Here is a 25,581-nt window from a genome sequence, read left to right on the forward strand (position 1 = left end):
TGAATTTCAATAAATTTTGTCCATCCATTTTTGGAGACAGGTTTTTTTTATTATTATTTTGCCTGTGTAAGACGATTCCGAAGGTGATTCTTTCTTAGTCTCTTCAGTTCTGTCCAATCACACACTACATGAGGATGGGAGCAGCTGAAACAAGATTTCTTTGTTTCTTCTGCTCCCTGTACATAAATTTGGAGCGGTTCCAGTTAAATCAGTGTAAGAAGCTGCAACAAGCGACCGATTACGTGACTTTTGTTGGTTGCACACGCTATGGTAGGGATCTTGGACTTTTGATCCAGAAAGGGATGGGTGTTACCAGTTGTTTTTTTTTTTTTTTTTTGGAAAAATGGCACATTCTGATAATGAGATTTTCCAAATAAAATTGGAGTTAAAACACGATAATTTTCACAAGAGTTGTTTATTGTGAAAAAATACCATATTTTTTGTCATAAATTTTGCCCCAATAATTTTGTCAAATGTGTTTTTATTCATATGTCCATGTGTGTGCATGCGGTTCTCTCAAGGTTTTTCTAAGGAAAAACAAAACAAATTCGATTAAAGTATCACGAATTTTAATTTCTGCAGAGCGAGATGGATGAAAGCAACTCCGGAGATTCGCATTCATGGTGGCAGCGCCATTTTGGTCCCAACTTAAAGGATAACACGTGACACTTGGTGTCAATTGCAAATAAGTAATATTTTATAATTCTTCAATAATTTTAATCAAAAGTCAACTTATACTGTTCACATATTAAAATGTTAAATTTTTTTTAAACAAATTAAACAACAAGTATCATGACCAAGCAATCATAGACCAAATTGAATTCAAATTGTACATGTACAATTTACATTCTAACAATGATTTAAGTGAATTATCAGGGTAATGTAATTAAAACTATGAAGAAAACATTATCAAAATGATTAATTAGGAGGACCAAGAGAAACTGATCTTATACTTTGTTAGATAGGGTATAAGATCTACTCTTCTTCCAGCCTACTGATTTGAATACAGCAGATGACAGAAACAAGTGAACTTGAGTTATCTCTGTTTCTGGATGGGCAGCTTACTAGTCAATTTTGCAATCATGGAGGAGATGCTTGGCATCCGCTTGGGCTTCATCTTCTTCTTAGAGTGACCATCCTGCGTAACTTCACTTGTCGCAGGCCTACCTGAAAAGTTTACTACCTTGGACCCGGTCCTGCTCTTGGAGTCGTCTTCCTCAGCAATTTCACTTGCCTGGTCAACCTCCACGGCTTCTATTGTCGCCTTGTCAAAGACTGGTGGCGAGGTCATACCTCTTCTTTGATGATCTTCGTGACTGCTTTGATCAATTGATCTCTGGCCATTTACATTGCTAGCCATCATTCTTCCATTCATGGGGTCCTTACCTTTGGTTGCCAATGTCATATCCTTGGCCATGTCCCCTGTTGGTGCAGAAAGCATTGCCTTCACATTCCCGTGTAGTCCAACTGGACTCATGGCCATGGCAGCCCTTACATGCTCTTGGAGCAGAACTTGGACTACTGTCCGCAGAGGTAGCTGATCATTCTGCACTGCATGCATGCATGCGTCCGTTGACAGCTTCCTGCAATCCAATTTGTGACATAGCTTCTTCTTTTCAGACTTGGAGATATCAGGGTGCTCCTGCAACTCAGAGGAAAATCTGTAACTTAGCCAACAAATTTTGCAGAAGTTAGTCACGGAGCAAGTAGAAGATCCAAACGACTCGTGTGAAAGCTTGGACTTGTGTGTGGGTGTGTTTGACATGAGCCTCTAAACTCAACCTAATGAATAGAAAACCATCTGTACGAATGGAGCAGCAAATTGTGCTTGTTCTGTACATTATGCAGTTATTTCATGAAGATATACCTTAAGATAAGTGTCAATTACTCTGTAGAGATCATCATGATCTGCCCTCGCATTATCTGGCAACGTGTTTGTCAATTCAATCACCTTGGTCACTGGAAGATTAGGATCTGCTGCAATTTCAAACAGATAAGAATCTATTAGCTTCGCTACTCTTGTCATGGATTGATGTGATCTCTCACTGTCCGATTGCCTTTCCCCGGAATCTGGATACGAAGTCCGGCGATGCTCCACCAAGAAGTGTTCTGCCATTGCCTTAACCATGTCTATATAATTGAAGGAAGTAGAACATGAAGGAGAGCTTCTAAGCTTGAGGAGGTCCACAAGCTTGGCTTCCTCCAGCTGCCTTCCTGCCAATCTCATGATCTCAGCCACTACCCGATCCGATACACAGAATTGATTCGCCAGTCTCAAAAGTCTTAACAAGAAACTAGTGGATACAGACCCTTTCCTGGTTGGAATCTGACTCACAATAAACTCCAATATTTCTCTGTGCTTCACTACACTGCCTGAGCTATTAGGGTCCAATTCATCTGGCAAGTGCTGACATGCATAGACATGCAATGCTTCACCTACCAGCGCAGGCGGGATCGAGGACCGGACAACCAAAATGACCCTCCTGAAGAATTGGAGATCCAGATCTGCGACATCTTCGGTCCACCAGTCCCTTGGTGCTCCAGCATGGGCCTTGCGGATGAAGCCAGCCCTGGTGTAAGTGTAAGACCATGTCACATTGGTCAAGTCCGTCCAGATTTTCCTTGCAATCGCATCTACACATCGCCCAGTTATGTTGAGGTTTTCAGACCATGTTGGTAGTGCTTGGGTGGTCTGCAGAGCAAGAATTGAATCTTTCCAAGCTTGGAGAACAGATCCAAAAAAGTACTCCAACTTGTTTGTTAAGTTCCCCTTCTCTAGTGCGTCACTCATTTGCAGGAAATGTGAGGCACAAAGCGCCTGGACAATGTTATGAGCACTGAGGTTAATTGAAATGCCATAGCAGAACTTTATGCACAGCTCAAATGCTTCCTCGCCACCAGGGATCTCATGAAGTTCAACGGTTTGGTTGTCTGAGTTGGTTGGATCACAGAGCTGCTGTAAGAGTCCACACTTGGAAAGCAATGGAAACTGCACCACAAAAAAGTACTCAATTTACATTATATATATATATATATATGCGTGCAAACACAGATGTATATGGTGATTCCAGTTTCTTTGAGTTACAATGTTTTAGAGAAAAAGTTGCAAGGGCAAGTACCTTATGCAAAAGATATTTAGTGTTGTTCACTTGTACAGTGAGATCGCTAGACACATCCAAGGTGACGTACCTGCATTGGCCAAAACATCCAAGATTAGTATTCAAGTAGGAAACAGTACAGTGTATACATGCATCTCATGCCTGCAGTGGCCTCCTTTATTGGTTAAGGGTTGTTTTTGAACGTTACCAAGCTGATGGAGTCTCATGTTTTCAAAATTCTGTGGGGAGAATTTTCCACCGGAAGAGGAAAGCCTGGTGAATTTCCGGTGGGGAACAGCTGGACTTTTACCACAGAGAATCCCGCCAAATCTGTGGCAGAACAAAGAAAAGGAAAGGAAGAAAGACAGAGGACATGTCACATGAATGCAGATGGACAAGTTGGGGGAGCCATCTGGTTTCTAATGACAGGAAATTCAGCTGATATGAAGTATAAGGTCCCACCATATCTAATTGGTGCTACACCATGGACCAGTTGGACCAGTTGCAAATGTGATGATCTTAGATACAGTAGTGGTGCAGACCGGATACTTAATACTGTTTCCTTCAAGTCCTCTGTGGGATACACCTCTTAATGGACCCATTCTCTAATCTGTGATCTCTGGGTGGGCCTTGACGTCCATGGCCTACAAGGACAATGTCCGTCGATTCTCGCAGGGTTTGCAGAAATAGTCCTCACAATATTTGCAGCATCACCCAACAATGTTTTCATTCTATTTCCTGTATAATTTCCATGAAGGACAAACTGTCAAACACGTACCTGGTGGCCTCTTTAGTTAGGATGGCCTCTAGCCTTGTCCCAATTTTCATGAACTTCATTTCTGCCTTGTGTCCTGCCATGAAGAAACCTCAAAGTTTAAACGTCATTGCTTCTCAAGGTTCATATGCATGCTTGTTCATGATGTATAATTGCTTGAGCTTGCAAGACATAAGGCAGATCTTAGCAATTACGCCGCCCAGGGAACCTTGGTGGCTGGGTTCTTTCATATCTATTATCATCCTGTCTTCACGAACTCCGCCACTGTAATTTACTTTGATCAAATGTTCCCATTATAACTTTGTGCAGAAAATGCTGGTTTTTGTAAAAGTTGAATGTTTGGATTGGCTTCTAAATGAAACATGCAGACAACATTAAAGAGGTTCAGTTTGGTCGCAGCAACAAGCAACAACCTCATCCAGATAGAGTGTCATGACAGAGAAAACCATCAAACAGTGAGATCGGCAAAAGCATTTGTGACTTGTATGGACAATCGCCCACACAGACCCCACGCTAATTACGTATTTACATATTAGTGTCCCTTAGCTGCTTGCTTATTTATACATGATGCTCCCTTATTAATTTATTATATATTTTTGAATGTGCCCCTTAACCAGAAATATCTGGTCTACCACTGGGATCGGATCTAGAGATCTTCTGTGATATTGGCCTAAAATGAGAAAAAACTAGAAGTTTTGGGTTTGCATTTTCAATTGGTAATTCCAAGGGAAATTAAGTCCGAGTTTCAAACTTCCAATCCAGATCAATAATGTCACTTCTTCCATTCTCAATGAAGTATAGGCATCTCCTTCCGCCATTAGATCAGTTTTCTATAACATCTATCGGTATCTGTGTGTGAATATGTAGACTTTTCCTATATATCTTATGCTCCACCGCATCATTCCAGCCCATCTATCAGTATTTGTGTGTGAATATGTACAAACCAGGATTCCTACCAAACCTGTAACAATCATACAGCTGCATCCTTTAAAGGCTACAGCAAACCAGAAAAAGAAAACAATGAATTGCGGGAATAAAGACATGAAAAGGAACTTCATAGTTGGCCACATGCAAGAACAGAGCTACGTATGGCTTAGAGTGCAGATACGCCATGACCCGGACCCACAGGTTTCAGATGAAGATGGTGAGCTGAGCTCAGTCTGAACGGTGCCCGCCCCGCGTAGACTAAGGCGTGCTCCTGTGCACCATCATCCCTCTAACCAAACCTGGCTTGCAGTACGTTGCTTACCGGATTTGATCAATTGTTATTTGTAAATATATTGGTAGCATCATTATATACATATTTTAATAGTTTATCTTGAATATGGTTTAATCAAGAAATTCGGATCCAAGTAAAAAAATGAATCTGACCCATTAGCTCGAGTCTGGTCTTGGATCTCTGACCAAATTAGGTGTTTATCGAAATCAAACCTTCGTCTTCGTTTTGTAAAAAAAAAATCTGTAACGTGAATGTGATCATGGTTCAGTGTCAATTATTCATTTCTTGGATCCATCTACATACACCTATATGATTGGTCGGGAATGGGCTGTTGATGGGCAAACCCAAACATGGCATCTTCACCCATTAGAGAGGACTCCCACCTAGATTCTAATTCGATTCGAGTTAGCATCAACCTTGGCTGGCTAAAGAAACACGGGGTGTGGTCCGATTTGGGTGGACTTGGATTCAATTATATGAGACAGTCTTACACGACTCGGGTAATTGTTTTACAACAAATCGAAAATTTGTTAACTATATATTTAGTAACTGTAAAAAAAAATGTCTATCAGGCAAGCCATATGAATGTGTGTGTAGTCCCACCAAATAGTGTAGAGGTTGTCTGCAAATCCGCTGGCTGTGGATCCCACAGGTGCACGGAAACGGGAACGGCTCGTTCCCAAACCTTTATTCATGCCATTTTGTCATTTTCGCTTCTAGGTGATATGATAAGCGCGGGCAGTCCCTGGCCACGTTGCACGTTTTGTTCCTGGAAACGCCAGACCGGGACGTTCCATCCCCCAGCACAAAACCCGTACTGTCGTAGAAGAGACGGCCACCGGATGTCCCACCGCGGCCCCCGCATGCACATGCAGATGAGGGGTTGAAAACTCAGCGTTCCCGGCCAAAGTGGCGGGGCTTCGAATGGCGGATGCCTTTCGTTACATATGGATCGTCCCCACTGTTCTAAGCGACACAAACCCACATTGCTCGCTTCCTTCACCAGACCAGAACGTCCCCACTGTTCCCAAGACAATGAAGCAAACAAGCTCGTGTGCCCACCTAGTTCAATCCCGGGTACTCATTAAGTACTCGGTTCTAGTTTACCATAAGGAGACGATTGAACTTTTCCCCGTTCCGTAAAAATAAGTATATAAAAATGTGAAAGCAAGTCATGCCAGAAGGGTAGGAAGGGAAGGGCCGCATACCTTTTCAACTCCCGCGTACGATTCCGGCCAAATTCAAACTCCGACTGCCGTTGAGCTCTGAAACTTCAGATTCCGGGCTCCAGGAGTCACTTCACATATGAATGCGCCCCTCTTGATTTAACTCGCGTGCGAGCTGCCATGCACTGCCCCGACAGCCGAGAACCAAGGATTGCCACCGGATTACCTTCCGATCGCAATGTTCGGCCGCCGGCGTCGGAAAATGACCACCTTACTGCAACGGACCAATGAAGAAAGAGGCTTGGGGGCGGGAAAGGTATTTCGCTGGAAAAGATACTGCCGCCTATCAGAGGTTTTCATATGGGGAAAGCTTCAAATGCATGGCGGAGAAAAGAGAGGACCCAATTCCTCCGATCAAAAGCAAAAACTTGGAAGAATTTTCTCCCGCTTCAACACAGAAGCAAAAAGAATCCCCCGACTCTGATTTCCCCTACCATTTTCCCATCTCACCTCACCGCACCTTCCGATCGATCCTTCGCTGCTAGCACTCAGAAGAGCCTCTTCCCATAATTCCATCTCTCCGTCTCCTCTGTATTTAATGGAGGGTATATGAAGGAGGAGAGATGGACGACCTAGCCAGGCACGTGCAGCGCCGCTTGTCTTTCTTTGGGTTGATCTGTGCATGTGGGTGGTGGTGGACCAACTTCACGAGCTGGCCGATGTTGATTGAGCCGGCTCGGCATCACCATCTTCATCTCCCCCAATTAAACAGATGGGCTTGTGGGAGGAGGGGACCGGTCGGCCATTATGGACCACCCTCACCGATCGCCGATCTTTTTCCACACGTCATGAATGGAACCATAAAACGGTCCGACTAGGTCCGGACCCAATATTTACATATTCGGACCTTCGGGCTCGTGAATTAGACGGTTCATAATATCGGATCAGCAGCTGGTTCTAAGATCCATTCTGCTCGAAGCAAAAGAGGTTCCCCTCGCCTTTTTGCTAGGAACCAGCTTTTGCATTTGATTTATTTTGACCAAAAAGAAATGTGTGCATTGACAAGATTAGAAAAATCTAGCCAATCTACGACCTTATTTCATCTTATGATCGCTTTCAAAACAGTTAAAGCTTTCATCTAACCCCTCATTCTTTTAGGGGTTCATTCCTTTGGAGCTGTTTGGCATTAATTAAGAACAAGGTGCAATTGTTCCATAAATTTATTCTATTCATAAATCACTCACATGTTGTTAACGCCAGATGGTTCCTTAGGTATTGTTTAGCATTAAGAAAAGTATGAAGACTTTAGAATTTAGGTAGATTTATGAGACATTTGTTCAAAGGTTTCATGAATCTATTATAATTTTAGAACAGATTTGTAGAACACTCACACATTGTTTATAATGCCGAACAGTCCTTTAAGTTCCATGGCCTTCTTTTGATGTCTTGAGGTGTTGGTCTCATCATATTTCAAATTACATGTCGGTAATCCTTGTTTTGCAACATACAAAGTTGACTTCCTAAGAATTCAAAATAAAGACTGCTTACCAGCCCTCGCTTTGTTTACTGTGCCAACATCCCCCGGCAGCAACTAGTCTTCCATTCTACCAGCACCCTAGCTCGCTGGTTACCCAATATGGTGATTGCCTTCTAAAGTCTCTCAAACGTCTATTTCGATGTAATAATTGACCTCGCTGGTTACCCAATATGGTGATTGCCTTCTAAAGTCTCTCAAACGTCTATTTCGATGTAATAATTGACCAATATAAAGGCGAAGAACAACATTTAAAATACAAATACGAAAATCAGCACCCCAAAAAGAAGAACACATACAGTTCTTGATGTCAAATATGTACAAAGAAATAGGACTGCACAAAAGATAGAGATAAGAAATACATCCAACAAGCAGTAGTAATAATAGCAATAATGGGAAATGAAGTATAATGACTTCTTGTGATGAATAAGGCATGTGGGGACTCGATCAGACGCGACTAGCACATGCATCTTGGCGACATGTTAACTTTCATCTAAGGTAAAGATTGAACTGTCCATTCCTGAAAGCTTAGCTACGGGGGGGAAGGGCCCATTGAGTTTCGCAGTAGTCGCCGAGGACTTTTCTTAGTCACAAAAGGAAAAAGAGAAAAAAGGGTAGCGACTGAAGAGATGTGGAGAGATACCGAGTGGTGTTAGTCAACAAATGATGTTTAGATTCTTTGGCAGAAACAGAAAGTTACAGAGTTGTAGGGAAGAGAAGGTGCCGTCGCCATTAGAGCTCCCTCACCATGCAGTGCAGTGTCTGTGTATCAATGTAAGAGGAGCAACCAAAAAGGGCACCCGCCTTTCTACTGCAAGCTCCATACTGTGAGGGTCGGCAGTAGGGATGGATGTGAACTGCTCTGATCAGATTTAGGTCCATCGATTGGAGAAGTCACGTTCTTCCATCCAAGCTTTTCCAATTTACATACTTTGTAATTGACTATTCCAAATTATTCCGTTTCTTTGGTTTTGGGATCACGTTTGCTTTGTCTCTCACTTGATTAGATACATGTAGCTTGGAGCATGTTGACGACGAATCTATTGTTTTGGAATCAGGTTCATCCGATTTTATCAACAAGCATGACAAATTTGGATCTTGATCGTAGTCTTAACCTTCGATTGAGACACCGGTACGCTGTCGACAAAGGGATGATGTTGCCACATAAACTTTTTGGGTGGACGGCAAAGTGCGTCATAATTTGGTGGGAATTCTATTTCAAAGGATATATATATATATATATGGTAGATTAAGAGAAAAAAAAACCAAGACATCTTAAATTCGTGTTAAAAGATCTTTTTAAACAATGTGAACATTCTAATGTTTTTATAAACATTAATTTAGTACAAATCATGCTTTATTTTGTAAAAAAAAATGCTCCTTTTATTATCAAAATTTTGATGTTAGAAGAGCAGCTCTTTATTTTTTATTTTTGAAAAAATACTATTTAAGAAAGAAAACTGCTAACTTAATATATGTTTCTCACACCAAGTCACACTTAAGATCATAACTATAAGGTTACATTTCAAAAAAAAAATTTATTAATTAATGTTAACAGATCTAGTTTTTGTTTCTTACCTAAGTGGTACATATAAAACATATATATTTATATGCATTCTACATTAACAGCCATCACCAAGGAGCTGATGACTGCAATGCTTTCCGGAAGCTCGGGTCAGATTGTTAGGAATCCTTGTGCCAATCACGAAAAATTTCCTCACGGCTTTGGAACGTTCCTAGGGGTCTTTGCCAACGGTGATAGCCGTTGGTAGAACCCAAGATCTCGACTCGAAAAGGTTTCTCAAACAAGTCTGGTTAGAGCTTAATAAATTTTAAAAAATAAATACTATGATGTTAACAGTATATTAAAATATTATATGCTTAATGGACCGACGACATAAAATCAGGTCAAGTCATTCCAGGTCGGCAAGTACCTAAGTTATTTATGAGCCAGCCTTGGCATAGGGCCAGGTTTAGCCTGGTCCGCAGTACCATCAAAATCAGTTTAATGTAGGGCAAGACAGCTCTGATCTTGAAACAACAACACTACATATAAAAAAAAAAAAAACAAGACTAGGTTAGGTGAGTGAAACTGTGAGAGTGAAAGCCAAAACCTCCTTCCTTACTCTCCATCCCTTAGAAAAGGCAGTGCTGGACTGGTAGGAAGCCTCTCCCGACCAGTTTTTCCTACAAACACTGGTCAATGTATATGTGAAGACACCCTAGCTTTTACATTATATCCCTGCTGCCGATGCATGACATGATGTTAGATGTTTGATCAATTGTTCCGAACCGTGGCAAGGCAATGCACATGAATGAGTTGTTTGCTTGGAAATCCTGAGAGTTTCTTTAATACGCCATATGAATTTGTGAAAGAGTTGAGTAAATTCATGAAACACTATAACAAATTGTTTCGTAAAGATTGAAGCAGAGCAGTAACAAATGGTTCTTATTGCCAAACAGCCCCAAATATACATGAGTCACTAACAGCACAGCATGCTGCAATGACCCTTGCCACGAGAATCCAACAAGTCGAGATGGCCCCGGCCTGGTCTCGCATACGTACGATAAATGATCTATTAAGCTAAAGGGTGACTACAAAGTGATCTCTTGTATAAATGAATCAAGAGGGTCCAATGAAGCGCTGGTTATTATGTTCATGCACAAAAGGGTGTGTAATGATTAAAACGACTTTATTAAAAAGGGATTTTTTTTTTTTGAAAAGATAAAGCAGGAATCATGAAAATATTAAAAGACTAAACTGTGCATAGATTAATAAAAAATTACTAAAATACCACTTCTTTATTATTATTTTTTTTTCCTCGGTGCATATTTGTTGCATGCACAGAGGTAGAGGTGTGCACACAACTCGATCTCGAGGTCCGATCTATAATGGATTTGGATATTCGATTGGGCCTTGAGGCTTTAAAAAAAATGAAACATTGATTGATAATGGTGTAGAGAGAAAGTATGGCCTGGCTGATCGATCAGTCCAATTATTGAACAAGTCTGCAATCTTCACTGTCAAATTTGGCGGTGAACATACATTGATATGGTCACTATCGTGACCACCTTTCTACTCTAGTAGGACCTCCTCCACTTGCTTAGAGAATGGCCGGGCGAGACCAACTGCCGTGAGATTGTCAGCAGATTTCGGCGCTTCCCTTTCTCTATAGTGGCGTGGTCAAAAGAAGGCCTCCTCTAGGTAGGTGCATAGACAATGGTCATCTACATCATGGGAACCACTGGTATGAGAATGTGGATTTCCCACTATTTCCTAAGGGCATGTTTGTATACTTCGGATCGAAGTGACCATATATATATTTATGAGGATTTGGTGTCAGATGCCTTAGACCTAAGGTTTTACACCTTGGTGAAATCCAGTGTTTGTTCACTTTATGGATCCTACATAAAAGCTGAGATTCGATTCGATTCGATTCGATTCGATTCGATTTGATGCTATCAAACACACCCTAGAACGGACTTAGTCAATAGAGATTTTCTTGAGACAAGGCCACTGTTAGGTCATTCTTAACTGCCTTAAAAAGATAATTGTAGGCACGCTTAGCAGATTTTTATTACTAGAGCTGTATTAGCAAAAAGGAAAAAAGACAAAAAAAAAAACATGTATAAAGCCAGGAATCGACTCTTTGACAATACCAGCTAGCCTAGATTATAATAGGTAGCAAATAAAGCAAAGGTGATTGACAATGACTATGTAATAGAGAGCAAATAAAAAAATTGACTGATAATGACTGTGTAAACTAGTTATGAGTCATTTGATTAACTTATTATTAGTTCATAAAGTGTCATATATAAAACAAACAAACTTTTTAGAAATAATGAATAACAACTTGCACTTTTAACTTTAAAAAAAATTACATTATATTTACAAATATAACGCCTTAACATTGCAAATGTTTATTATTTCATACCCATAACATTTAAGATAATGATAGGGTGGTATGAGATACGACAAGAGCAAGCATGAGATAATATTAGAAGTACCAGTGGGTATGAGATAACGATAATTCAAAAAGAAAAAAAAAAAACTTTACATTTGCCCCAAAATTTATGGCGATTTATAACAAATCTTTAAACAAACCTCAACCATAGTTAAAATACACGATAGTGGTTAGGTTAAGAAGTAAATAAACAGTAAGTTTCGTTGGGCTTGGTTTTAGTGGGATTCGACCAACCCGGACTCCACATGCGGTGGTTCGCGCCAAGCACGTGACCACGAGTAACCGAAGCTGGGCGCTCAATGCAAAGCTGGTACTGGACTTCCAAGATATTACCTAAGTGCCCTTTTATTTAGAAGGGCCTCCCTTTGGCGAGGACGACAGCTTTAGTAGCTGCGGTGCCCGAGGGTAAATGCAGAGTCTATTTTCGTAGTTCCTTGAAAAATAACGGGCAAAGTCGTACTTCCGGAAATTCAGAGTATAACGGTTCAGCGTGAAGCGAAAATATCGCGGGGTCGGCGATCTTCTCCTGACCAGCGCTCTCTCTCACACCGGAGAAGTAAGCATCCAAGAAGGTTAGGAGGACAACGCTTCCCTTTCTCATTATCCGGCGAGGTACTTGCTCGGCGTTAGCTTCATCTTCTCCGAGCTCTTGCTAACAACAGTCCTTGGTTTTAAGCTCCTTATTTTAGATAAAGCTTCCTGTGGAACAGGTTACAGCTTTCCCCCATTGATCGATGCATATACTTCTATATCTTCTTCAGTAGATGTCATTCTTTTATTTGGTTTTTGTGAAAGTTTTTCTTTGCTGCGAATTTTGAGAATTCTTTCTCTTCACATACAGATTCTATATAGTATTGATGATCGACGTATCCAGTATCTCAAGAAAGATAGTTATTTCTTGGATCGATTATTCTTTCCTCTCTCTCATGTAGTATTCTTTTGGAGATCCTAAATGTCAACTCGACGTTCTCATGTTAACCATGGAATTTGTGATGAGAGACTTCTGTTTACGATTGTCACGGAATTTGAGAAATTAAATTTATGATCTAGAAAACATAAAAAAAAAAAGAATTTCGAGGAAAACGAGAGATTTGAAAGAAAAACGAAGAAGGGGAAATGGATACCGGAGTTATTTTCTTCTTAATTTAGTTAATGAATTTTAAATTCTTAGCATTGTTTAAAAGCAGCGATGTTTGTGATAATGCAATTTTCTCAAGCTACTTGTTTTATGCATTCGTGAAGAACATGAATCTAATATCTCTCTTTTTTTCTTTTTTGTCGCTCACGAGCAAGCGTATGTAGCCAACTCCTTCATAACCCTAGACTCGGGTCGGGTCGGGTAGGCTTTCTGGAGCACTACCGAGGGCTTCGTCCTTAGATGGAGATGTTTGGATCTGGATGGAGTGTGAATCGGTCCAAACTAATTTTCTTTAAAATGCATTTGTCTCGGGTAGAAAAAGCGTGACACATGCCAGCCGCGCGGTCCGCATGCTGTTGCCCTCCCACTCGCTAAGACGACAGGTAGCATCCTTTTGGCCCCTCGCCGCCGACGTGTGGCTTGCCCCTTCCCTTCTAGACTCGAAGTTTGATCCGGATCCATATTCGATTAGAATCCATGAGAAGTTGAGATTTCCTGATAACTGTTTTCCGGCATAGAATCGGATTACGTAAAGGTGAAACCATGTTTTTCTTTTCTTTTCTTCTGAAATCCAACGTTCTGTTGTCTAGCAAATCAGAGGAGACTGTCAACTAGCCGAATTCGTTGTGAATCGGCTAAAAACCATTTAAGAATCATTCTTTTACAAAAAGATAAAGAAGCGTATCTGCTTTGGTGCTTTTCGTTTCTGAAGTTTCAGGAATGAAACGATGAAAAAGGAATCAGACGCCCTTTTAAGCTCTCATATCGAGAAACAAAAACAAACGAAAGGCAGAGAGAAGTAGCCAACCTGAAAAGGAAAAAAGGAAGATCAAAATGAACTAGTTGGAGAAGCTACCGATTGTAATTAATAGCGCATTTACTTCGTTTGATGAAATGACTATTGTCTGGGGATGTGCCATAATGGCTTTCTCATGCCAATGCCTCGCCAGGACCAAATGGAAGCACGCAACAACGGCAAAAAGTTGATGCAAAGCCGGAAAGCCTTCACGTAACAGCTGAAAAAGAAAGAAGAGCATGCTTCATTCTGAGTCTCCTTTACTATTCATCTTTTCCTGCTTGTTTGTCAACATGAAGAGGCAAGTGCCGAGTGCTGATTGGGGCAGCCCAGCAGCATGGAGCATGGGGCTCGAGCAAGAGGATGGTGGCGGATTAATGGAGGGCATTGGTGGTGGTGGCGGTTGGGGTGCTCTAATGGCGGATGCCGGGAATGAGACTGTGGACGACTATGCCGGAATGCAGCACCAGGTTGGGGTCATGGGGAGGAGGGATGGGCTGAGGAAGAAAGCTACGCAGAATATCGTAGAGAAGAAGCAAAAGCGGATGGTGAAGAACCGTGAATCAGCTGCTCGCTCCAGAGCAAGAAAGCAGGTAATTGTCGACTGCGTTTTGTTCTTGAGTCGCATTTGCTAGTTTCTGTTCCTGACACACAAGAACAACTCGTTTCTGTGCTTGGCGATTTCACGATCAGACCGAACGCCTTCTAAGTGTTTCACATAACTACTAAACTAGTTCCTCTACCCAAGTCGAGTTAGCGGGAAGGTTTTCTGCAGTGTTATTGATATCATTAAATGTCAGCCCCTAGATAGTCTGCTGCGAATTTGATGAAAGACTGATGCAGATTATATTCCTCATTTTTCAAATCAATTTAAATTATTTTTATAATTTTTTTCTTTAATTTTTTAGACGTTATAATACTTTTCTTACAAGGTTAGTATCACACTAATAATTGTGCCGTATGATTATCATGCTTTTAAAAGTAATTAACAACGTCCTGAAAATGTACCTGTTCAGGCTAAAATGGATGTGTGCTTCTTCTTCCGGTTCTTATACTTTCAAGAAAATGGAAAATTACTAGGCTTATTTTCTGTAAATTGTCTGCAATTTGTGGGTCCTTCATCACATGCATCTTGTGATCATTCTTAGGCATACACAAGTCAGCTGGAATACGAAATTGCGGCATTGACGAAGGAGAATCAACTGCTGTTGAAATATGGGGTATCGTTTCTTCCCTTTTACATCTCATTCTCTCAGTTACCTGCGTCAACATTATGACCACACAAGTTTCATTGCCAAACAAAACTTATCAGCTTTTCGTAAAAGGTACCCAATGTTTCAATAATTAAATTAAACGACATGTGTGTTCTATCTATGTATTCAAGTGCTCCCTTGCTCGCTCTCAAGTTTTCATGTACTCAGAAAAGAAAAGGATCCCCGTGGTTGTTTTCAGCAAAAGATCTGCAAAATAGCATAGGCAGTTAAGTGAAACAATCAAAAAATTGATCGCCTATTACCCATATCCCAAAAGTCAGAAGCTTATGTGCATTACTGTTGCTTCTATTGTGCTGTTTAACATCTGAATTGATACTTTCTAAAAACTTTTTAAGTTTTATAATTAGTGCCACCAACATTTTCTGGCTCCACTCTTGCATCTGATTGATGTCTTTTACTTATTGCAGCTTTTTGAAAAGATGGCAGCTAACACACGAACTGGTTGCCCGCAACCTCTCCGACGCACATTCTCTGCAACTTTTTGAGGATCATGGTGATGTAATATCTACACTTATCAGACACCATTCTGAAATATCACTCTTTAGAAGCACTTGCGTATATTTTTTTTTTTCATTATGAGCGACCCTTCTTAGAGAGTTGGGTAGCTTTGTGTACCACCTTTGAACACATGTAACCTTATTAAAGGCCCATGCATATATATCATATACATCGCATCTTTTCTTCAATTCTCACTAGCGCTACTCTTCTTCATGGGATCGACATAAGGTTTATGAAGTTTTCCCTCCTCCCCGCTTTTTGTTCTTTTTCTTTTTCTCCTTCAATTCATTGATCGTTACTAAGGATAGATACTTCCTGGAAATGTGGAAGTAAATATGACCATATTGAGCAGATGATGAGGTCATTGTGCTGAATAAGATGAACCGGCCTCTAGTCATGCGGTTCCACTACTGTTCTGTATGGTGGTTGAAAGAAAGTGGTCAGTGTTGAGGCCATGACCATGAGCTAAAAATGAAAGGCATACAGTTACGTTTAGAGGGGTCTTTTCACTATCAATGTCGGCGAGTCAGAATTTTTTTTATGAAGAGAGTCGAGTTAAAATTTTTAAAATTTGACTCAAGCTGAAATATTTTTTTTAATTTTTATATAAAACAAGTGGAATTTTTTAAAATTTAAAAATTAGGTTAGAGCCCATGCACGTCTCCCCTCTTCCTTCCACCCATCATCGGGTGGAGGCAGAAAGCATAAGGGCCATTCAATGGATGGCTCTAGTCTGGTTTGATGTCTGATGATTGTAGAATCACACCGGGAGACTCTCTCTCTCTCTCTTTCTCTCTCTCTCTCATATATATATGAGTTCTTCCTTAGAGTATTCAAACACTGCAGTTGTCTTATATTAACTGATCAGACATATTAGCTTAATAGGCATATAGAATTCAATGTGAATATGAAATTTCAGAAATGAAGAAGCGAAATGAAACGTCGAAGAAAAAAGCAGAACGTTCACTTCCCTCTCAGGAGTCTATATTGGTAGCTTGGTAGCAGGGCGAAACTGGAGGAGAGTGCCTCCTACTTAACTAGCACAAAAAAAAAAAAAAATTATCCATCAATTTCTGGTTAGTGTTCGTTTATTTTGATTTAATGCACTAAGAAATCCAAAAAAAGAAAAATATTTTCATGACATGCATTTCGAGCAAGAGAAAGGGAGAGCTTGTAGCTAGGTTATCAGGATTTGGGGTTGACCGACCCTATAAGAGAGAGAGCCAACAGTGGCCCATTTTTAGTTCCAGGCTCAACGGGCCAATGAGTCGTATCCAACATATCGAGGTTTGCTTCAAATGATTTTTGTGTATTTTTCATACTTTCATTCATAATTTGCCATACCACTTTCCCTTACATGAGGATACCATTGTTAGATAGGTGGTGAAGATGATACCACTAGTGGAGTGGGGTATGATTTTGAATAGAACTATTAGCAAGAAGAAGGAATAAGCTACAAGAGTCAATCCTTCACAGTTTTTCTTGGTTGTTTCCTATTCAGAATCACCTCCTGAAGTCATCCTATGATCTCCATTCTCTCTTCCGTTGTTTCCTTTAAGTCCTCTGATTGGCATGAGTCTCTCATAATTTTCGCCTCTGGTTATTGATGTGCAAAAGTTTTCTAGGATATATTTTTTAGTTCTAGCATTTTTCGGAACTCAGTTCATTCATTCGAACATATACAGGTTTCCGTGCATGTTCTCTTTTGCTGCTTTTTACAAATATTTATATGTGTATGTACTCCTTCATATAAATGGAATATAGTGGGCTAGTTTCCTCAATTGCATATATATGAGGAGCAATAAAAACTTCCACATGCCACACAAAGCTGGAAAATTAAGGTACAATCTTTTGTATTAATTATATATCTGAGCTAAGTATGGAAACGCTCTTGTTATTTTTACCGCTCTTTGTCAAGGTACCATGCCAAGGTTACTGCAGGGAAAGAAAATTAAAGTATCAAATCTCAGAACTGTATCCAGTTTCCTTTTTGTGTCAATTAAACAAGGATAAGTATCTGCACATATAAGGATGAGTTTGTATTCATGTCCAACAATATTAGATCCATGACTCATCTAGCAATTAGGGCTTGGGTTTCATACCTTCAAGTTCATGAAAATCAATATTTCAGTACTTATTGAATCTCTTGACATAAACTGTTTTATGGATCTGCCTACTCGTGACCTGCCTATGAGAAAGGGAGCAAGAAAGATTCGTTTTCCCATATAATTTGGATTCTGCATCTTAAAATGTTTGCCAAATATGACCATAAAGATTCCTAATTTCCACAGTAGTTTAAGAAACTTAAAATTGCATGATTTCGCCAAAATAATTTAGATGTTTTTGCCATACGTATATTACAATCGTATGGCAGATAATTTAGATGTTTTTCCATTAAAATGGCACCAACATATTTAGATCATTCTAGATTTAATCACCACACGTTTCAGCAGAAAGAACCCGAAATTTTTTTTTATACAAGACCAAATGAGAAAGCCCAAGGCCATAGAGAAGAAGAGGAACAAAGGGCAGACAATAGCAAAGATTCCATCCAGGCCTGCACAAGGTGAGTCTTCCACTACTTCTTCATCTTCTTCTTCTTTGATAGAAATATGAATTAAGAAGCTCCATAGAACACCATGGAATCATTGATAAAAGCTTCTTATTGTGATGCTGAGCAGGATATATATTTGCAGATCAGTCATAGTACTGGTAATGAAGAGTGCATTGCACTTGATAATGGCAGTAAGGTATCCAATGTGAGAAGGAAGAGAACAACAAAAAATAATGTTGGTCCGTCAACCTGATCATAAAACATTTAAGGACATAACATACAGGCGAATTCTCACAAATCATATATCTGCCGCACGTTCTAGAGCACCAAAATTTGTATTATAATCTTTTTTTCTGTTTTTTATTTTCCCTTTCAAGTGCACTGGCTAGATGACTGCTAAGGGCAAAATTCTGGAAACTCCAACTTTTACGTTGATTTTTTAAAAAAAAAACCTTATGCCCCTCATGAGATTTTGATAAAACAATAATGGTTGTCAGAGCCAATGTAGGGTCTGGCCTCACCTCATTTTTTTTTTAATTTACATATAAATTTTAAAAAATTTTACTTGTTATATATAAAAATTTTGAAAAATTATATTTAGACCCCAGTCAAAATTTAGGAACTTTAATTTAACTCGTCTCATGACTTCAGCCCTGGGTGCTTTGAAACATTCATTGACAAATAATTTTGGCAAGAACACCAACTTTAATTTATGTTATCATGGGACATAACAATAATTTCTCACAAGTTTTTTTTTTATCGAAATAAAGCAAACATAGATGAATCTTCGAACAAACCATACGAATAACAAAAAATATCCTATTTTTAAGTATATTTTTGTCATTTCCTAAATCGCTTCATCCAATGTTGTAAGTGTGAGTTTCTCTCTACAATAAATTGAAACTTTGAAAGCATCGCCACAGAAAATGCGTTTTTTCAATACGTTAAAAACTCAAAAATCCCCAAACAAAAAAAAGACATGTTTTTCGTGGTTTCTTTTTTAAAAAAAAGTTCCGATTTTTGGCTTTTTTATGGTTTTGAATTCTCAGAATTTTATCTTACATTTTTTGCAGTTAAGATTTTGGCCACCTTTCTGTTTGTCGTCAAAAGACTAATTGTTTTAAAATTTATCATTTTTTTTTTCAAAAAGCAACTTTGACACGTTGTTCAAAACCTGAAAATGTTATTTATGATTATGCTTGAAATTAAAGGGATGCGCCTCAGGAGATTTTGTTATTTTTTATTTAAAATTAACTCATAGATAACTAAAGATATTGAATAAAACTGGAGAGAAAAACTCTTTTTCTAACTCTTCCATAAAACAAACAGCAATCGCCCAACTTCGATCCTAATGACATTGCATTCATCAATTCCTTGAGTTTTTTTTTGTCTCTAAAAAGAAAAGAAAAAATAAATCTTTTCATGGTAGCGCGTCGCCTAATTGGTCATCCTCTCGAAAATGCGTCTTATATAGAAATGGAATAAGCTAAGTTCTCTCTGAGCTATTAAATCAAGAAAAGATAATTAAAAAAAAAATCTCTTGTCATTCTGTCGGGTGCTCTAGTTATCTACTCAAATAAATGTCTTGTTCAGCAACTGCAACATGAAAAACAAAAATCCAAATTTATTTTGCAAAACTGTGTTTCCAATCAGATCTTCATCGACCTCCTACTTACTCTAAGTATGTGGTCACCGCTTATAGAATAAAGCGGGAAATCTCTTTTGCTTGAATGTTCCTTGTTGATTCTGCGTTTAAGGGGTGTTTGAGATAATCAGAATCATGGAATTTTAGAATCAGAATGCTCATTTTTTAAGAAATTAGAATTGTTAAACAAACAAATTATTCTATTTCCAGAAATGAGAAACTGAAACATGGAATTTTGATTCCATTTTAGTTTGAAGAGGAATTATGATTCTAAAATTTTCATTCTCAAATCAAATTTCCAAACCATCAAATGCCTGGGAGGGTTTTATACCCCTCATCAGAACCTGCAGGAACCCAGTCTCAGACACTGTACACAAGGTGGCTTTGAACAGTTCCTTCCACCAATGCCGTCATAGTATTAAAGATTGTGAGAATTCTCCAAGACTTATAATAGTAGTTTCAACATCAATTATTTAAGTTCCTAAGCTTGAAACTATTAGGGGTAGGTTAGGATTTGGCAAATTGAGAATTGGAGGTCGGTGCAAGAGTGACCCAGGTTGTTGCAATTCATCAGCTTTTAACTGTTTTTTAAATAAAATTTTAGTATTTTTATTAATTTTATCTATTTTTGTTTATTTATTTTGTTAATTTTATTTTTTTTTACCAATCAGCTGATTCAGACCGATGGCAAACCTCTTTGATTTGATTTGATGGATGATTCAACGCTCCAGATATCAGCTTTTAACTATTTCTTCGATATTTAGATTTTGTTTATACTTTTTATTAATTTTTATATATTTGTAGCTTTGGCCACAAGTGAGTTTTTAAATAATTTTTTGGCTGATTCACAGCTATCCTGTTCAGCTGAACCCCTAATTTGCTCAATTCACTGGTTCGGCAGCCTTGAAGGTTCGGTTCAAGAATCATTTCCAACTCCCTAACTGTGATCTTTTGCAGACTGATCTGAATGCTCTTAAGGAAGAAAATCAGCGACTGAATGAGCAGATGGTGTATCACCTCATTATCCCGTTAATCATTGCTTTTATAGAGAAAGGGAGATCTGCAATTTGGTATTTTCTATAATTACGTAGAACTGGACAAGCCTATGGTCTTTGTTAAATCATGAACTTGATTCCGTAACTATGGAAAAAATGGAACAATTTCAGCTGTAGTTTGAACCAGAGGTTGATGTAGTGGGGTGGATACTTGGCCGTCATGCAAGCAGTCATGGTTCAAATCTCATGACTGTCACTTGCGGCAAGTCGCAACGTAAAATCTTGTATTGAGTCCACAAGTGGGTCCAAGTGGTATTTGAGTTTAGTTACTATATCTGATTCAGTCATGCATCCAACCTGATGCTTCTATGGTTGGAGTAGTTTCTTAAGGTTTGTTTTAAATTGGATTTCTGGTTTTCACTATTAGCAGCTACTCAGGACTAGTCTGATATACATGACAGCTAACAGCGCACGCAATATACCCTGCAAATCCACAGTATATACTCTTCATATTAATACAGAAAAGCTTTTTCACCAGAGCTGAATTAACTGTTCATTTTTCTACTCAGCTTCGGTAATCCACGAAAAGCTATTCACAGCTTAAATCACCAATCCTATTTGAGCATAAAGAAGCATTCATTGATGCTGAGCTACCATGTTAGAATGCGGGTCTTTTGTTGCTACCATCTGAACGTAATTTTCATACTTCAATGATCAGTTACTAAGCAAGAGCTTGTCTTTCAGGGACTACTGCCTGATGTGGAGGGGATGCTGCCCACCATGGATGGAGCATAATGTCTGCAAGTGCTTGATCTTGTGGTACGAACCACATTGCGTAACTGCGTTGTAGATGCAAACTGAAGGGCTCTCAGATGCCTATTTTACAGTTTTATGGTACATAGGAAAGTAGACATATTGTCTGAAAAAGCACAATCTGTGGTTTTCTTGAAACTATATTTCGCTGAAGATGCCAAATAAATGAAGTGAGACCAGAACTTCTATTAGTTTGTCGTTATCCTGTGCTTGCTTAACAATTATTATTGGTAAAAAGCCCTACAACCAAGAATATAAAGGAATGTTGGTAGTCAACATTCTGATATGATGACAAGATATGAAATGAGAGGTCATTAAAACTATCAGACTTCAACAAATTTCTTTAGTCATAAAACATCGCTGAATTGTAAGATGTTCTGCTACCGTTTTTTTACTGCATGATCCATTAAACCCTTGATGACAAATAAAGCCAATTTTAGTTGCTTAGATGATTCTACATGGTAAGATGGCAACCTGTGAGCGTAGAATGTAACCTTGTCTTGTCGCCTAAGTGATATTTTTGTCATGTGAATCCAGGAGTTGTGAATGGACTAGAAGCAAGTTTCCCAAGCTAAAATGCATCGAGTCACCAAAGTCGAATGCTCTGTAGCTTGTTTTTTTCACTTCATATTCATTTTTCAATACTTCAAAATATATTGATCAGCAAACAAAAAAGTTTAAAAAAAAAAGAACACAGCGAAACTGTCATGGCTTGCAGAATCGGAATGTATGTATCTTTTGATTTCTGATAATCAAAATCCGAATTGCCAAGTTGCAAAGACTGAACTCTTTACAATAATATCACCCAACAAAAGAAAACTGGAAAGCCATAAACTTTTTTTGGACAGAGGATGCCTTGCTTGCTTGGAGTAATAGCTTCTAACCAAAATTACTCCATTCAGAGAGACAAATACAGACAAGATTCTCACCTCAGACCAACCATCAGCTAATCACCAAACAAGTCATCATCATCGTCATATAACAAACCAGTATTGCTCTTGTCCTTGGAAGCATCAACGGATTTCCCTTCCTTCCCAACCTCTGCGCTGGCTTGACTATCACCATTTCCACCAGATGCATATGCCCATGAAGAACCCATTTTGCCAGGAACTGAATCTTCATACAAGTCATCATATATACCAGTCTTTGGAGTAACCTTAACCTTGTTTATAACCTGTTGTAATTTATCAGTGACTCCTTTACTAGATGTGTTCTCTGGCTTAGGAGAAATTTGCTCTTGACCTTTGGGTATCACTGTTACCTGCACAAGAGATTCGTACTTGCCCACAAGGCTTCCTTCTTTGACACCAATTGGACCAGGTTCAGTCTCAACATCAGCACCATCTGAGAAGCCAACCACCTCCACCAAGTCTCCCCCCACTTGATCCTTAAAGCCCACCCTCAAACGCTTCTGCCTCTTTGCAGGCCTTTCTGTTTGGCGATTATCTTTTGCAGAAGATGATGCAGAAATAACTTTGCTCACACCATAGCGATTGAGGATAGTGTTATAGGCCAATACCGCCTCTTCATCTGAAGGATCCGGAGGAGAGGGAAGGACAATATCTTTGGGAACTGAAGCAGTAGGAAAGAGAGCTGCAGTATTTTTCCTCAATATGTAAGTCCTGGTTGAAGCGGCAAAACGAAGTGACTGGCCAACTTCAACCTCAACTGGATTATCTTTTGTCAGCCGTTCATTTGCAACGAATGTGCCATGTACAGATCCCAAATCAATCACAAAAATGCTGCAGTTTGACATAACACAAACTCAAACGGTAAACCTTTGAGAGGCAAGACCACTCCTGTGTTAATGTTGAGGGATTAACACAGTTGAATAATTCATCAAAAAGAAGCAATGTTTCAAACATTAAGCACCAGTCACAAATCAGAAGTCCCCATGATGACTGAACTAGCCAAAGATTTTAGGCAAAAAGTGAATTCAGAAGATTAGAATTAACCCATTAATCTCGAGCTTGAAATTTGTACCCTATCCTAACAAAGAAGCTAAAACATGAGCATGACAATTGAGCTTTAGGGATTCACAAAGCAACAATGAAAATGGATATCAAATACGTCGATCAGGAAAAAAAGATAGAGCTGCTGAAAAAATGGAGTTCAAACCTTCCGTTCTTGTGGGGAACAACAGCAGCATGTTGGCGTGAAACAGAAGGATGGTCCAGCACAAAATCACACGTATGGTATTGCCTACCAAAAATATGCCTTCTCTTGTCCAGACCAATTATGTCTAAGACTTGACCATCTTTCAAAACTTCAAGAAAATAAACACCCGGCCGGGGCTCAATAGACCAATCTGGAGGTTGCCAATTCGACTGCCCACCACCAACGGAAGTTACTTGTGCTGCCTGCGCGCTCAAGTGCACCGGCTCCGATGGCACAACTTTAGCAGGGAGATTCAACTGCGGCGGTTTATTTTGAGTAGGAGAAGAAGGAAAAGCCTGATGAACCTGAGTGGCACCCGGTACCGGCTGCTTTGATGACGAGTTAAAGGTCACAGAGAATGGTTCCAGAGATTGGCCTTTCTTAAACCTATCTAAGCCAGCTCTACCGTACATTTTTCAGAACTCAAAAGTAGTATGGATTCTTGTAGAATACTGGATCTTGGTGACAACTCAAACAGTAAGAAGACTTGCAGACCTTGCAGGAGCAGGAACGAAGTAAAGATCAACAAGCTGGATAGTGAGTTAGAGAGCAACAAGATAGAACGAACCAATGAGGAAAACCCTAAGTGTCCAGGATCCCATCATACTCAACCCTTACTGCCATAGGATACCCAAAAACAGAGGCAGAACAAATCATATTCACAAATCAAGATACCGAATAACTCGTGGCAAACCAACAAGCAACATCCCCAAATTTGGGTCTCAACCAGAAGCACCAACCAACCTCAGAAATATCCCAGACCACCAATCACGAACCAAAAAAGGAAGGAATCCTATAAGAAAAAGCCTACCAACCGCCGGAAATGTTTTTGACTGATCCCCAAGAAGCAAAATACTCCCGATTCTGCCCAAAATCCTACTGGAACTCAGATTTCGGACGCATCAAAACAGCTAAATCAAAAGGCAAAGAGGGTCATGGTCTGGAAACGATAATGTTCAACAAGGCAGACGAACGACGAAGGGGTTGCAAAAAAAGTTAGAGAACTAAGACACGATCAGACGAAGCGAAACCGCGTCTGGACAAAATTTTGAGGGAATCCATCTGTATCTCAACGAGCAGACTTACCTCAAAGATGCAGTAAGGGGACAAAAGGGGAGGGCCGGGACTAACACATGGATTCTCTCTCTCCCTCGCTCGTCTAGTGCGATGCGAGATGGATGAGCTCAACATCGAGCGGCGTCTCCGTCACATTCACCTCGATGCCAATATATGCCATTGCCCGTTCGGATGGCAGGGATTCTGGATTCGGGGTTGGGATTCCGGTATGGATTGTCAATCAATCGGGTATATATGAGGCCGTTTGTTAATTTTGGTCTCGTACCCAAGGTGAATTTGAGATTACTAGAATTTCAGATCCGAGGATTTAAAGTCAAACCCTCTTCTCATTCAACCTAAAGGCCTGGCCTGGGCTATATACCAAAGATCTCAAACTCCTTCTTTTTAAAAGTGATGAAATCTACTGTTTGTTTATTATGTGGATACCACATAACAAGGATTTTAAATCAAAACTAAAGCTATCAAACACACCTTATATGATCATGGATTTCTTATGTCCACCCAAACGACTAGTCTGGTCGAACTCTTGGCTTGAACCATTTTAGATCCAAAAAATGAAGTTGAGCATGAAGCTAGACGATTAGGGGCTGTTGGATAATATGAAGAATGGGCAAGTATTGGATGAATTTGTCCAAAAGATTAGGAAAGATTCATGAAACATTAACACAATGTTTTTATTACCAAATGCGCTCTAAAAAGTATTCCAGAGTATATTAAAACCCTAATGTTAATACCTCCACCTTGTGAATCAATGTTATCATGGCACATCAAACCTTAATGTTAGTACTTCAGACGAATCGAACCAGCTAACCAACAGTTAACTCAACCAGCTACACTAAACTCTTTGAGGATACTTGAGTTCATTTATTAGTTCAAT

At 39.5% G+C, this 25,581-nt stretch overlaps 3 protein-coding genes across 4 annotated transcripts; 1 reads left to right on the forward strand and 2 right to left on the reverse strand.

Moving 5' to 3' along the window:
- Positions 1-793: 793 nt before the first annotated feature.
- Positions 794-6,971, reverse strand: LOC116251183 (BTB/POZ domain-containing protein At5g47800-like). The gene is made up of 5 exons (XM_031625296.2): positions 6,301-6,971; positions 3,877-3,949; positions 3,120-3,189; positions 1,868-2,989; positions 794-1,642 (listed from the first exon to the last, which is right to left on the reverse strand). The coding sequence occupies exons 2-5, from the start codon at positions 3,933-3,935 to the stop codon at positions 1,037-1,039; spliced, it is 1,857 nt and encodes a 618-aa protein (XP_031481156.1). The 5' UTR covers positions 3,936-3,949; positions 6,301-6,971; the 3' UTR covers positions 794-1,036.
- A 5,303-nt stretch (positions 6,972-12,274) lies between these two features.
- Positions 12,275-15,651, forward strand: LOC116251386 (ABSCISIC ACID-INSENSITIVE 5-like protein 2). 2 transcript variants are annotated; one of them, XM_031625629.2, is made up of 4 exons: positions 12,275-12,369; positions 13,846-14,284; positions 14,840-14,911; positions 15,373-15,651. In XM_031625629.2, exons 2-4 carry the CDS (start codon positions 13,931-13,933, stop codon positions 15,448-15,450), a joined length of 504 nt encoding a protein of 167 aa, XP_031481489.1. In that variant the 5' UTR covers positions 12,275-12,369; positions 13,846-13,930; the 3' UTR covers positions 15,451-15,651. The 2 variants fall into 2 exon arrangements, with proteins under 2 accessions (XP_031481489.1, XP_031481491.1); XM_031625631.2 differs by having other exon boundaries at positions 12,322-12,467.
- A 6,527-nt stretch (positions 15,652-22,178) lies between these two features.
- LOC116251434 (protein phosphatase 1 regulatory inhibitor subunit PPP1R8 homolog) lies at positions 22,179-24,890 on the reverse strand. Its single transcript, XM_031625708.2, has 2 exons — positions 23,589-24,890; positions 22,179-23,212 (listed from the first exon to the last, which is right to left on the reverse strand). The coding sequence occupies exons 1-2, from the start codon at positions 24,038-24,040 to the stop codon at positions 22,417-22,419; spliced, it is 1,248 nt and encodes a 415-aa protein (XP_031481568.1). The 5' UTR covers positions 24,041-24,890; the 3' UTR covers positions 22,179-22,416.
- Between the last annotated feature and the right edge of the window lie 691 nt (positions 24,891-25,581).

This window comes from Nymphaea colorata, chromosome 3 (genome assembly GCF_008831285.2).
Source record: "Nymphaea colorata isolate Beijing-Zhang1983 chromosome 3, ASM883128v2, whole genome shotgun sequence".
NCBI lineage: Eukaryota > Viridiplantae > Streptophyta > Magnoliopsida > Nymphaeales > Nymphaeaceae > Nymphaea > Nymphaea colorata.